The following is a 13,044-nucleotide window of genomic DNA, read 5'->3' on the forward strand; positions in this document are numbered from 1 at the left end:
ACTCAATATATATAAGCAAGTATATATGGTATGTTTTTAGGCAAAAAACAAGAAACATGTACTTAATATATAACCGTTAATTTAATATTTTACTTAAACCCCCAAGTTCAACTGCTGTATAATGTGTTGTTTTGAGACCAAAACCTATAAATAGATAAATGAATTATTTCAAAATTTTCACCTGAAACTGCCGTAATGGGATTTTCCTTTTAAAGAATATTACTGTTACATTATCAGGAACATTTATACTGTTTATAAGGTTACTTCCAAATTTTATATACATCATAATAATTGTTCACATTCAAGACATAAGTGTTTAATAATATTTTCATAAATTATGATGACTATTTAACGCTATTTGACTTGCAGAACCTGGAAAACACCATTTGTTGAATTTTTTTATATAAAGTTTGTCTTCAAACTCACTTATTCCTAAACCGCCATCACTTTGCCTGAATTAGACAGGAGGGTGAAGTCACTTTGCCTGAACTAGACAGGGAAAAGTCAATGTGTCTGAATTAGACAGGAGGGAGAGAAGTCACGTTGCCTGAATTAGACAGGAGGGAGAAGTCACTTTGCCTGAACTAGACATGAAGAAGTCAATGGGCCTGAATTACACGGGAGGGAGAAGTCGTTTTGCCTCCATTAGACAGGTAAAATAAACGGTCACTTTGCCCAATTTAGATATATGAGAGAAGTCCTTTTGCCCAAAATTTCGAGTCCAGTGTGACCCATGTTAATGGATAAGTGGAAATACAACTACATGAATATCATGTCAGTATCTGATAGGTTAAGCTTCTAAATATGCAGATGGATTTCAACAAAAAATGTTCTTTTCTAAAGCATCACAAAATGATTTTAACTTGTATGGCAATTACCATATTTTGAGTGAACAGATGCAACTTCAAATTTCTACCATCCTATCTACCTCCACTTTCATGCATGCCTCATGTCAACGCTACTTGTTTAATGTTCATAATTTATACATGTGTCCTTGACACACATTTATAATTTTTTAGATATCTCCAAATCACATTAATTTATATATCTCCATGGAACAAACACACACACCCAAAGTATGACCCCACTATAACAAAATCTGGACATAACATGGTTGTGGCATGGCGCTCAAAATTTCACATACATGTACTTTTCTCATACATGAAAATAATCTTTCTTTGTTAAAAGAATGTAAAGTGTAAAATGCTTAGTATCATTGGGGAAGATATTATGCATCAATTCTAATATAAGACGATCATGGTGTAGCTTCTGCAATTTCATATACATGTATTTTTCTCATATTCAAGAAAGAATGAAAAAATTCTTCTTAAAAGTACAAAAAATAACGTGCAAAAAGTTTATTCAAGGATCACACCAGACTTCTCCAATATCACAAATTCTGATTTATAGTACTTACTGGCGACAAAATATAACATCTGGAGATTTTTTTCCTGACACCATTGACTGTTTAAACTTGTACAGAGGCATCATGAAAGGAAGCAACAAACTTGATGTAAAATGTACTGGAATTTATATATTGTTAGATAAATAAATTGATCATATTGACAAACCATCTTACCAGTGCATTGTTATATCATAATCCACTTATTCTGACATCTGGCAAGAGTACTGTATGCTGTGAGATCTCTGCATTTTTTAAAAACATTTCTGGTAGCAGAGATCAATCAGATGAGACCCTATCTCATAACGATCTTTTGAACAAAATAGTGTCGGATTATTGGCCGCTGTCAAGTAAATAATGCATTTATTTTGACTGAGCTTTGTATGTGGATGGTAAGTAAAATTCCTCTTCTTTTCACTTATAGAATTAAACAAGAAACATACATATGTCAGGTCCTACAAAGCTGTCCTTTAGCAGTAACTTCAATAACTCTGTCATGGACTGGTATATATCTATCATTCAATTATTATTTGGATTAAATACATGTACTCTTGTTTCGTTTTTTTATGTACAATGTTATCCAAAAGTGGTTTATGTATATCATATATTATTTCAAAATGGCGAGTTCAGTTCATCCCATGTTGTATGAACAAAGTGCTTACAATGGGAAAACCGATATAACTTGAGCACACAGGCAGTGCATGGCTACATTACTCATCACAGAGTTAAACATCACATTATAAAGCAAAGAGTCTTGTCAGTGAGCAATCCACTTTATGACACACGATCTCCAGCTTTAGAGGTATGTGAGTTATTATTTCCCTATTTATGTTTAGGATATAATTGTTTTACTTTCACATGCATTTTAGGTAATTCCAACTCGTGTCATATGATGCAATGTTATAGTCTGTTTTCTAGTTTACTTGTAACTTAACAGAATGATTATATTTGCATTTATGTTGTATTTATTAAGGAAGAGAGGGTGTTATGTTAAGTATTATAATATTCTTGTCAGATACAGGTTCACTTCTGAATCTGATTATCCCCTTGCATAATAGTCCCGATAATATAATTTGTATAAATTAATCGACTCAAGTTTACAGTACATAACATCATTACGTGCTGTTATACATGACCGTGTCATTTGTAGGACATGGATTTGGATATTATATTTTCAGCTGACTGATTAGTGAATGATTTATTGATGGCCGGTGGCTGGTGAAGGGTGACTGGTGATGCCGAGTGTAGTGCTGAAGGAGTGAAGGAGAGACAAAGTGATAGTTATGCTGTATCTCCGTATAGGCACTGTACTGTAGGTGTTGTTTAGCCATGGTACTAATTTGGGTTGTGTTATACCAAGTGTGCTGCTGTCAGTGGGTGACACTGGCCCAGAAGAAGATAAAGGTCATCACGTGATGAAGAACCAAGGCTTCTGGACCAATGGGTCTGTAGAGAATAAGAGATTATACGGATCTTTAGAAAGACCAGGAGGGGCAGACCATTCAGATTCGTGTTTGACTCTGCAAGTGAAAACTCATATATCACAATGTTTGAAAACTCATTACATTTCAATATTTGAGTGAAAACTCATCATATTTTGCTATTTGAGTGAAAACAATTATATTTCTCTATTTGAGTGAAAACTCAGTCATATTTCATTAAGTGAGTGAAACACATCATGTGTCATTAGTTGAGTGAAACATATCATACATCACTGTTTGAGTGAACTATATCATGCATTACTATCTGTGAGGAAACTGTCAACATTTATGTGAATCAATTTTCCATTGTTTGTGTGGAATCAATGAATCAGTAATCATTGCATCTTTTTACTATTTAAAGTTTTTTCTTGCATGTCAGTACACATTTCATTTAAATTGCAATACATTATCAGGTTCATGTATATTTTGTTAAATATCCAATATTTGGATTTTGTTGGCACATGAATCAAACAGTCTTTTTCAATGAATCATTCATAAATAAATATTGTATTTTCGTAACCATCAAAAGTATTCATTATAATCCTAAACCAACCCAGTTATCTTGTTACAAACACATGCACCCTTCATCAAAGAAAGCTGACTACAATCTTCAATAAAAAGGAAGTCAGCACAATCATATCTGATGGAATTTTGCAATTTCCAATTTGACTGGAATACGTTTATTGTGCTATGAAAGTTTCATTTTTGCAGGGGAAAAAATATGCTTACAGTTGCTACCAATGGTGCATAAAAAAGAGATAGATGGTCATCAAGTTAACTAAAGATTGATTTTGCAAAGATGTTTGTTAAACTTTTTAATTTGTTCAAGTTTTAATTTCCCTATCAATAGCCTTATCTCCTGGGTAGCCTGGACAAGATGATACTATCTCAAACTGACCAAAATCTTGGCCAATTTAAGTACATGTAGCATGTAAACAGCTATAGCTATGTGCTACTTGCGACAACTGTAGTGAATTGTTAAGTGACAATCTAATCTAAATGAGGACTACCACTTTTTTTTAAATAAATACGTGTTATTGGTGTTAAGCAAACAGAATGTGAGTCATACATGAAGTTTATAACATGTGATCTATATTTGAATTCATGGATTTATTATATACAAGTACAGTACTGAACGGATCAAGGATTGTAGTACACAAATGTAAGTTTTCAATATAGAAGTGTTTTTCAAACTAGTTTTTGCACCTGCTTTTATTACACCCCCACCACCTCCATTTGCCATGTTTTAAGTAAATACACCATTTTCTTCAGTTAAATGACTTGTCTGGTTATAACACAGTTTGGTCTATAACACGGTCAGGTTCTATGGACCCCAACTACCATGTTATAGCAGGGTCACACTGTACTTGCCAGTGGTGATAAAAGTCATCAGACGGTGATTCAGTTATAAAAATTTAAAAAAACATCTTGCTATTTAAAATTTAGGGCTTTGTGCTGTTTTCTGCAGATTTTCACTTCAGGACACAGATGTCTACTAAAAATGGAACATAATCAGCTTAGTTCAACAATAAAATGAATATGCATAAGTTTGAGAAAAAAACATTCAGATAAAAAAGAAATTATAACAGAAAATGCTAGTTAATAATTGGTAATGAGTAAAACTTAACTGATGTTACATCTGGATTTTCTATAATACAGTCATCTTCCAGTACACTAAAGAAATCAAACATCAGTGTTTTGGGGGAGTTGGGGTTATATTTTGGCAGCTACCTGGTAAGTTCTAGCTCACAGCTTTATATTTGTACTGAACAATGTACAAGATAACTATGCTGTGCGCTTTTATGATATAAACTTTTTAGCTCAGAATCATACTTTGGATCAATTCCCTGCATACTGATCTCATCTTGTTTTGACTCCACCATATCATGTGTGAACATTGCCTGAAAATAGGGGATGGTGGCAGCCAGGATTATCCGATGGGCTCGAAACTTCCGATCCCCAACCTGTTAAGAAGAAATGGAGTGTAAATGTGTGGTCAATATTTATTTAAGGTATTTTTTTAACTCATATTCTCTATAATGACACAACTCATGGATGAGAAAAAACACTTAATTTTACAAATGTTTTTTTAATCCCCAACACAATTTATGAATTCAAATGCATTTCTGCACCAATCTCAAGTCATCACACACACACATACATGCACACACACACACACAAAGGTATGTTTGTAAAGGGTCTAAAAGCACATCAGCACAGTCATGACTCTATAGCACTGATTGATGGTTACACTGTAAAAATGTAAATATAAACCCTGCCAAACAAATGTAAACATTCACTACTACAACATAAAATATATAAGGTAAATAAGTCAAAACTCTTTAAAATGTTTACAAATTACATGATAAATGTAAAAAATACAAAAGATTTTATAAGGTGAACCTGTATATAAAGGTCACCTGTGTACAAAGGTCAGTTTATTACATCTGCCATGACATGATGTGTCATGCAAAACTCATATTTTTCACTCTGAAATACCCTGATATTAGTCATTTTTCAAACAACACAATTTCCAGTAATCATAAAAAAAAGAAAATTTAAAATATGTTTCCTCTAGAATACTTACCCAGGAGGAGGAGTATAGTTAACAGGAGGCGGGAATGCTAAGCATATGACCTCTACCTCAGGTATCTTCCAAGGGAAGGATGGCTAGATGTAGCTATGTGAATGACAACCAGTTTTCCTAATTACATAAGCAACACAGCCTAGGGTCACTTTACCTGTGACCCTTATATAAAGTTAAGAAGATAAATACTGAAATTTTCTTACCTAAAAAATTTCACTGGCAAATCCAATGAAGCTTACAGGCTGTGTTGTTTTCAATGCGTCTGGTGGCCATCTGTGCTGCTGCCACTGGACCCATCTAGGTTTGCCTTTGTGAAGCTAAATCTCATAGATAAAAACTCGAGATCATTGACTCTACATTCCAGTTAACAGCTTCTGTTATAACCCAGATCAAAACATTACATTTAAATGCAAGTATGCAGATATGGCTTAAATCTCATGAGCAGTAATTTTCATGAGCCAACTTTGATCTTGTGAGATCTCAGAGTATGCCGAATATATAACCCATTTCAGTCACAAAGCAAGGGTTTGCAGGGCGATGTCCCATTGCACGGCTTTTACCAGAAAGGCATTTTCATGTACCACAACTTGTCTCTACATGTTTCAAGTAGTACTTGAGCACAAAAACAGGATCTTACATGGCCATTGCTCTTGACTTATCTATGGAAGAGAGCAAGCAAATGATGACTAGATGATTCAAACAAGAATAGGATAGAACTTACCATGTGTTTCTGGATGATGTTGTCCAGGTATGCTGCCATCATTGTAGATGATGTCAATTGGAATGGGGTGATGGTGCAATCCATAATCTGGGTAAAAGCCTAAGGGCTGATGTTGAGACCAAAAGGAAGGACTTTGAACCGATAAGCTGTGTCATTGTAAGCAAAATGGAGAAGATTTTGTGACACTGGTGGATAGGGACATGAACATATGCATTGGTCAGATGGAGACTGATGGCACACTCGTCCCATCAGATGGAGAAGCATACTGATCTTGCTGTCTCCATCTTCAATTCTGAAGGTACAATGAATTGGTTGAGGCAACTCAAGTCTATGATTGGTTTCAACTTGCTGTTCACTTTCTGAATTAGAAATGGCCTTGAATAAAACCTTGGGCATTGTGGTCTTTGCATAATCTCAATCTGCCTGTTTTATGAGCGACCATTATATCCTGTTGTAGAAAGGCATCCTTCTCCCAATCTGAGGGCATGTCCATGAAGAGGGAAGAGAAGGAAATGACCTGGATCACCCAAATGTTCTAAGAGAATAGGGAGATCCAGTAAGCTCAAAATTGCAGGAGTCAGCCACCCACAGGTAGGCTGTTGGCAGGTGGCATGTAGAGTATGTCAATGTTTATGGTTGGGAGGGCCTGAAGGTGGAGAAATTCATTTTCTTACCACCTCTACATGATTGCCTCCTAGAATGGGTTAGGATCAATACTGGTGCACATATGACCGAAATGTTCCCCTGTTGAGTGGCCGCTTAACATCCCTTTCCAATGGGGGTCTGCGAGGTTCCAAAGGCATGTGCGGATTGAGCAACAAGTTGAAGGGGCAGTTCCTGAGCTGCCTGCCTTCAAACTTCTTCCACTGTTTCTCCAAAAAGCAATGGTGACCCAAATGGGAATGTCTGTAAAGCTAGGGCGTGATATGGTTTGAGCAACAAGTGTCCCGTCATACTAGGTTCATGTTGGCCAACATTGGATATAGTATGGTGAGCTGCTTGGTTAAGGATCCTTGCAATCCTGCCTGTTGCCTCCCAAGTGTGGCTATTGTCAGATTTTTCCGCAAGTTGGAAGATTGCCAATGAGCCAAATCAAACACTGAGGACATTGAAGATGTTCCGAACCAGCTTGGACATGGCATGGAACACATTCTTGTAAACTTTATAGTACAATGGAACTGACATGTGGACAGCTGCTAAATTCTTGTCACGGGCAGGAAGATTCATACTGATGGCGTTGGAGTGAGTATTATAACAATCCTACCCAAAAGTTGGTCATTGATCTCTTTAATCTTTGCCAATTGGGGAAAAAGTCAAAAAGACAGCATCTCTTCTTCCTCACCAAAATCTTCCAACGCCTTCACTTTATAGTTTTGGGCAATGGTAGAGGACAGAGGGCATTCCAAAAATGGCCAACACCTGATAAATTTCCTCGACTGCAGCTTGAAAGCTGAATTCAGTCGGCTCAAAAGTCAGATCAGAATATGGTTGATTTGTTGGCACTTTGTCACATTCACTGTGGCAAGCTGCCAATGGTACGGCTGGATAGATGGATCTGTCATTAAGATTCCCATATGATTTATTTGGCTGGACCATTTTGATGAAAGGTCCCCATCATAGGATGGCTGGACTGCCAGTGATGTTGTGATGGCTGGTAACAGTGTGGCGTCATTAAGAATTGGTTCAAATGGATCAGGTACAAACCCAATACGCCCTGATTTACAGGCCCAAAGGCCATGCCTGGACATTTGGGGGAATTGTACCCACTGGAATATGCCCTCAATGAGTCAGAAAAAGGTGTAGGAGCAGATGAGGGACTAAATGGGTAAAATGTGCCCTGATGTCAAGAGTTGCGTCGTCAATTTATGTACTAGATGACACATCTGTTTCAAAGATGACTGTAGTCGATTATTGCACACAATGAACTTTTGATTGGGGTGGGGGACCCAGCATCCCCCACAAGACTCATAATGGACGTTGACTTGGGATAAATGCTGAGGGTGTCAAGGCATTCATTCCTCAATTCAGTCTGTCATTCCTTCCCCTTAGCTGCATTTTGGATAATTAAGGCCCAAATATCTTCTGACCATGTGTTACATATGATGCATGGGGTCAACATACATTTTGTACATACAATATAGGAGTCATGGTTATCCTCCCCAGCTTTAAACTTTTTGCGCTTCAAGCAGTTGGATCACATTTCCACTAAAACATCACAAAAAAAGAAAAAAATAACGCATAAATTAGTAATGCAGTATATTACTAACTTGCTAAATTACTCTCATTACTAATGGAAAAGTGAAAAATGTCATGCTAGAAGCTTACAGCCAAGCTGAGTTGATGCATAATATTAACAATTCTATCAGAACACCAAAAATGAAGAAACCAAGCACAAATTAGCAATACAGCATATCAAAACTCACTAATAATATCACCAGTACAAATGAAGTAAGCAAAAAGTCAAAGTTGTGCTAACACATAATGACCTTCATGAGGTCAATGATAGCTTGTATACCGGTAATATGGTCTTAAATAGACAAAGTCCTAAAGGTGACAAAATCACTCAAATTTGGCATAAGTTTATAAAGATAATGCATACAACCTGCAGGAGAATGATCAAGCCACAAAATAAATCCAAAAGGAAAAGTGGATGGTTTAATTAGAACAGAAAAAGTGTTGGATTGTCAAAGGTTAAATTGTACAATGTTACCATTAAAGCAGCAAGCCAAAAACCAGTGATACCTGTTGATGGCAAGGGAAAATAATGGGCAAGAGTTATAGCCATTTGTCTGTATGAGATAAACAGGAAAAGTGGATTTTCTTTTTTTAGAAGAGCTGGATTTGTGATGCAGCTGGCTAATATTCCAAACATAATGTGATTGTGAAATGTATTTAAAGGATGAAAAAAAAAAAGTAGATGCCCATAACATGTAGATAAATGACAAACAGTGCTTCTTTGAGTTCACGTAAAACTATCCTTGAGGAAGCTTATACAGCAAATTGTCAAGAGGCAATTAAAAAGCAAATTTGCATAGGTAAAGTTCACAAAGTGGAACAACCCAATTGTTTTAAGTAAGGGGTAGAACATAGAGATGCACAAGTTATCACAGATCATTGCCTTGCATAAGATTGCTTAAGTCATCTGTAATAAAGATTATTGGCAAGTTTGGGAACAGCTGCAAAGTTTGAGTTTACTCCATATATAAAATGCAAAGCATGATCATTTCAGTTGTTGAAATAGTTCTGAAGTGTGATTCATGTTTGAAAATGGATTAAGGAAGCAATAAGCTATCAGCAAAGCCAGCATAAATAAAATTTCAAAACACCAGGTTGGCAGTTTAACTTTGTGACTCAGGTCATTCGGGAGTGTATGACATTCTTCAAAATAGGAGCACCATCTGTAACATTTTGACATGATGAATTGAATGTTCTGATCAGTTATCATTATTATTATCTTACTCTAATCAAGATACTAACTATTAATTAACCCATGCTTTTAAAAATGATTTTAGAGGGATTAAAAGACAACAGTAAGTACACACTCATGCTGGACAGTTATTTGTGTTCACAAAGCATCAACACCCTTGCTGGACCGACGCATATACCACTGCTGTATTACCTACCCCCATTAAACCTGAAAATATTATGTCCCCTCCCCTTTCAATTAAATGGTCAGTCCTAAATGTGTTGAATATTCATTTTTCTAAAGTGACAAGCATATCTCATGACTAAACTGCATCAGTGAGTTCTTACAATGCTAATGTTTTGGTTGTCAAGGACAACTATGTTCTGACCAGGATTCCCTCAGAGAATCCAGCTGGGAAGTTTGCTCAGAAGTACCATCCAGTGTCTAAGTGAGTGCAAAAATGAACACCAATGACCTTTAAACCCAATACTAAATATTGAGGGCAGTGAAGACTGCATCTAATCAGGCCAATACTTTGCCATCCTATGGATTTTAAAGACAGAAACCTGATGCAAGTTTTTATTTAATGTCAGAGTGGTTGTGATTTGTGCAAGAGTTGCACGAATGTGTATGTGTAAGGCCATATTTGACAATGCTAAGTCTACAAGCTATTTCTTTCCTTGTTAAGTGTTTAAAATGCTTTGAAGGAAACCAACAAGTTATTTTCTTTTATTCAGCTTTTTGAATTTCCAATTAATTTTCTATAGGCTTACAAGAAAATAACAAATTCAGTTGGATGATATAGCTTTTTTGTCACATGCACTGACCCTCCTTTGGACCTTAAACACACCTTTCATGACTCATAAAAACTCCCCAATGTTACCAAGATGGGGTTAGGAACTCTGGAGAAGTCTTTACAAACAGATGACCGGCCTAAAATCAAATGCTGCACATGATGCATGAAATACATGCTGAGCATGCCTAGCATGAGTCTCCCTTGAGATGTACAGACTATTCTCACTTTCATTTAATTTGCTTCACGTTTTGCACGTAAGATGTGGGTAGATTATTATGTATGGGACACCACATACAACTTAGGATTCGTGAAAATGTGATCTCTAAAAACTATCAATATGTGCACCCATATGGACAGATCTGTCTGAAATGCTTGTAGTTTTACCAAAAGCTGAGATAATTAGTCCTACAACATAAGACATATCACATGATGCTTGTTTTGGTGCTATGTTTTACTGCCTCTTTAAAGGCCTTGCATAGTGTGTTCCCAAGTTGACCGATATGAGAATAAAAGCTAACATTTTCAGAAATATCTCACACACTTGGCAGCTCATATCAACACTCTTCTACAAATTTAAATCTGACAGATTAAACTTTGTTTTCTTTATCCTCATGGAATAAAAATCTAACAATAGCAAATGGGGGCATTTTAATATTCCATTCAGCTGGATGGAATGTGATGAAGTTGAGAATGCTGAAATTTGATTAGGTTGAAAAATGTTTCTGTAACAAAACAAATAAACATATACTAATATTGAAGAAAGTGTTTAGAAGGCTTTGTTTTGTACAAGATATTTAACTTTGTCTTGTACAAGATATTTATCTTTTTAACCATGTGGCCGAGTGGTCTAAAGCGTTCTCCGTTACGGATCACTGCCATCTCACCTCTGTCTGCGCCGGTTCGAGTCTCAGATTCAGCCAATGTAGGTATGTGAGAAAGCATGCCAGTATCTTCTCGTGGGTCGGTGGTTCTTTCTGGGGTTTTCCCGGGTTCTTCCTCCACCATTAATACTGGCCGCCATATATAACCTATCGTGTGCTGAAAAATGGCGTTAAACCCCACAACAACAATAACCATGTTCATCATTCCCTGCTTCCATCAGATTCTAGTCAACTGTAATGTAGGTCAATGGAACTTGAAAACATCCATTTGCTTATGTGAGAATTGGAACTTGTTCTAAATAAAGACATCAGAGTAAGTAATGGCCACCTAAATCAGTATGACCTTAATTTGTGGAAAAGCTCAACAGGTGCTGCCAAGTGTGTGAGATATTCTTGAAAATGTGGATGCTCGTTCCAATGTCAGTCCAAGTCAGAATTAGTCCTACAATGTAAGACATAGTACATGTTGATTTTGTTGACACCCAAAATATAAATATCAGTGTCATGGTCTTACATGGACTATGTTGGAATAAGCTAAAAAAAAGGCCATTATTTGGGCAGCAAGACACAGCACTAAAACATAAATAACATGTGATACATCTTACATTGTAGGACTAGTGAGATTATAACCCAAGCCACCAAACATACCAATAAAGGTTTGGAGGACAATTATATTGGACTAGGTACTAATTGCCACACCAATGAGTTCTGTTCTTATTTTTGTGCTAGATTTTCACTACTATCTTTGTCAAACATTCCTTCAGTGTCAATATTTTACATTTATGTTACCCACAAAAACATTGCACAAAATGACAAATAAGAGCTTCTGAGGCGATTCGTGCGGAAAATGTTTAGCCGAGTAGGGTTGCCAACCTGATAACCTCCAAAACAAGGAACAAGTAAGCCCTTGAAAAGACATTACAACTGTTACACTGCATTTTACTATCCAATACGGAACTGTTCCTAATATAACGGAACAATCTAGTACTACATGTAAGACCTCGTTGCTGATATTTATGTTTTGGGCGTCTGGTACTAAAACATAAATAACTTGTGATATGTCTTACACTGTAGACTATAGTGGCAATCATATTCCCAACTTGTTATAACTGCTCTTCCAGAAACAAAGGTTCTATACGCCATTTATATCTTCCTTTTAATACACATATAAAATCATTTCTAGTAAAGCATAATACTTTTAGTGTAACGTCGCATAGCTTTCCCTGTCTCCTTATGTCTTCAAAAACAGGAAATGCAGACAGTGGTAAATCCTCCTTGTGAAAATGTGTGACATCGTCCGCCATACTTCATTATTATATTTCCAGGCGGTGGAGACGCATGCATTTATGTCATCATTTTGACGATGTCGTCAGCTTTATTATTTGGGTGAAAAACAAAAGTTAAATTGATAAAACTGCATCCATTTAGAATTTATTTTCAGTGGTAAAGACTATATTCATGGAAATACTTAAATCCACATCTTCTTTTTCCACCGAAACATGCGTCTGAATCACATAGATAAAAGCTGTAGTTACTAATAAATGCACCTACACAACAAAATAGCGGAAATATCCAGGGTCAAATTTTAAACCTTCAAATAAGACCAACAAAAGATTTTAAAAAATCAAATATAAATTTACAAAATAAAAGAAGAAAACGAAGAAAAAACCAAGCACAACATGTATGTTTCATATTGTACTTATTTTAAAATTAGGGCAGGTAGGAATATATGATGAAATTAGATACCTGGGGAGTGTGATGCTACAATGA

The 13,044-nt window shown here is 36.1% G+C and overlaps 1 protein-coding gene across 1 annotated transcript in view; it reads right to left on the minus strand.

Moving 5' to 3' along the window:
• Positions 1-12,781, minus strand: part of LOC149791755 (kelch-like protein 18) — a 54,250-nt gene extending 41,469 nt beyond the window's left edge. Inside the window, exons 1-2 of the mRNA XM_089970257.1 lie at positions 12,471-12,781; positions 4,717-4,847 (exon numbers count right to left, since the gene is read on the minus strand). Coding sequence (XP_089826383.1) covers positions 4,717-4,847; positions 12,471-12,578 — 239 coding nt within the window. The 5' untranslated portion in view covers positions 12,579-12,781. The remainder of the gene's footprint in view (positions 1-4,716; positions 4,848-12,470) is intronic.
• Between the last annotated feature and the right edge of the window lie 263 nt (positions 12,782-13,044).

This window comes from Sinohyriopsis cumingii, chromosome 9, assembly GCF_028554795.1.
Source record: "Sinohyriopsis cumingii isolate HCF-2022 chromosome 9, ASM2855479v2, whole genome shotgun sequence".
In the NCBI taxonomy this organism is placed as follows: Eukaryota; Metazoa; Mollusca; class Bivalvia; order Unionida; family Unionidae; genus Sinohyriopsis; species Sinohyriopsis cumingii.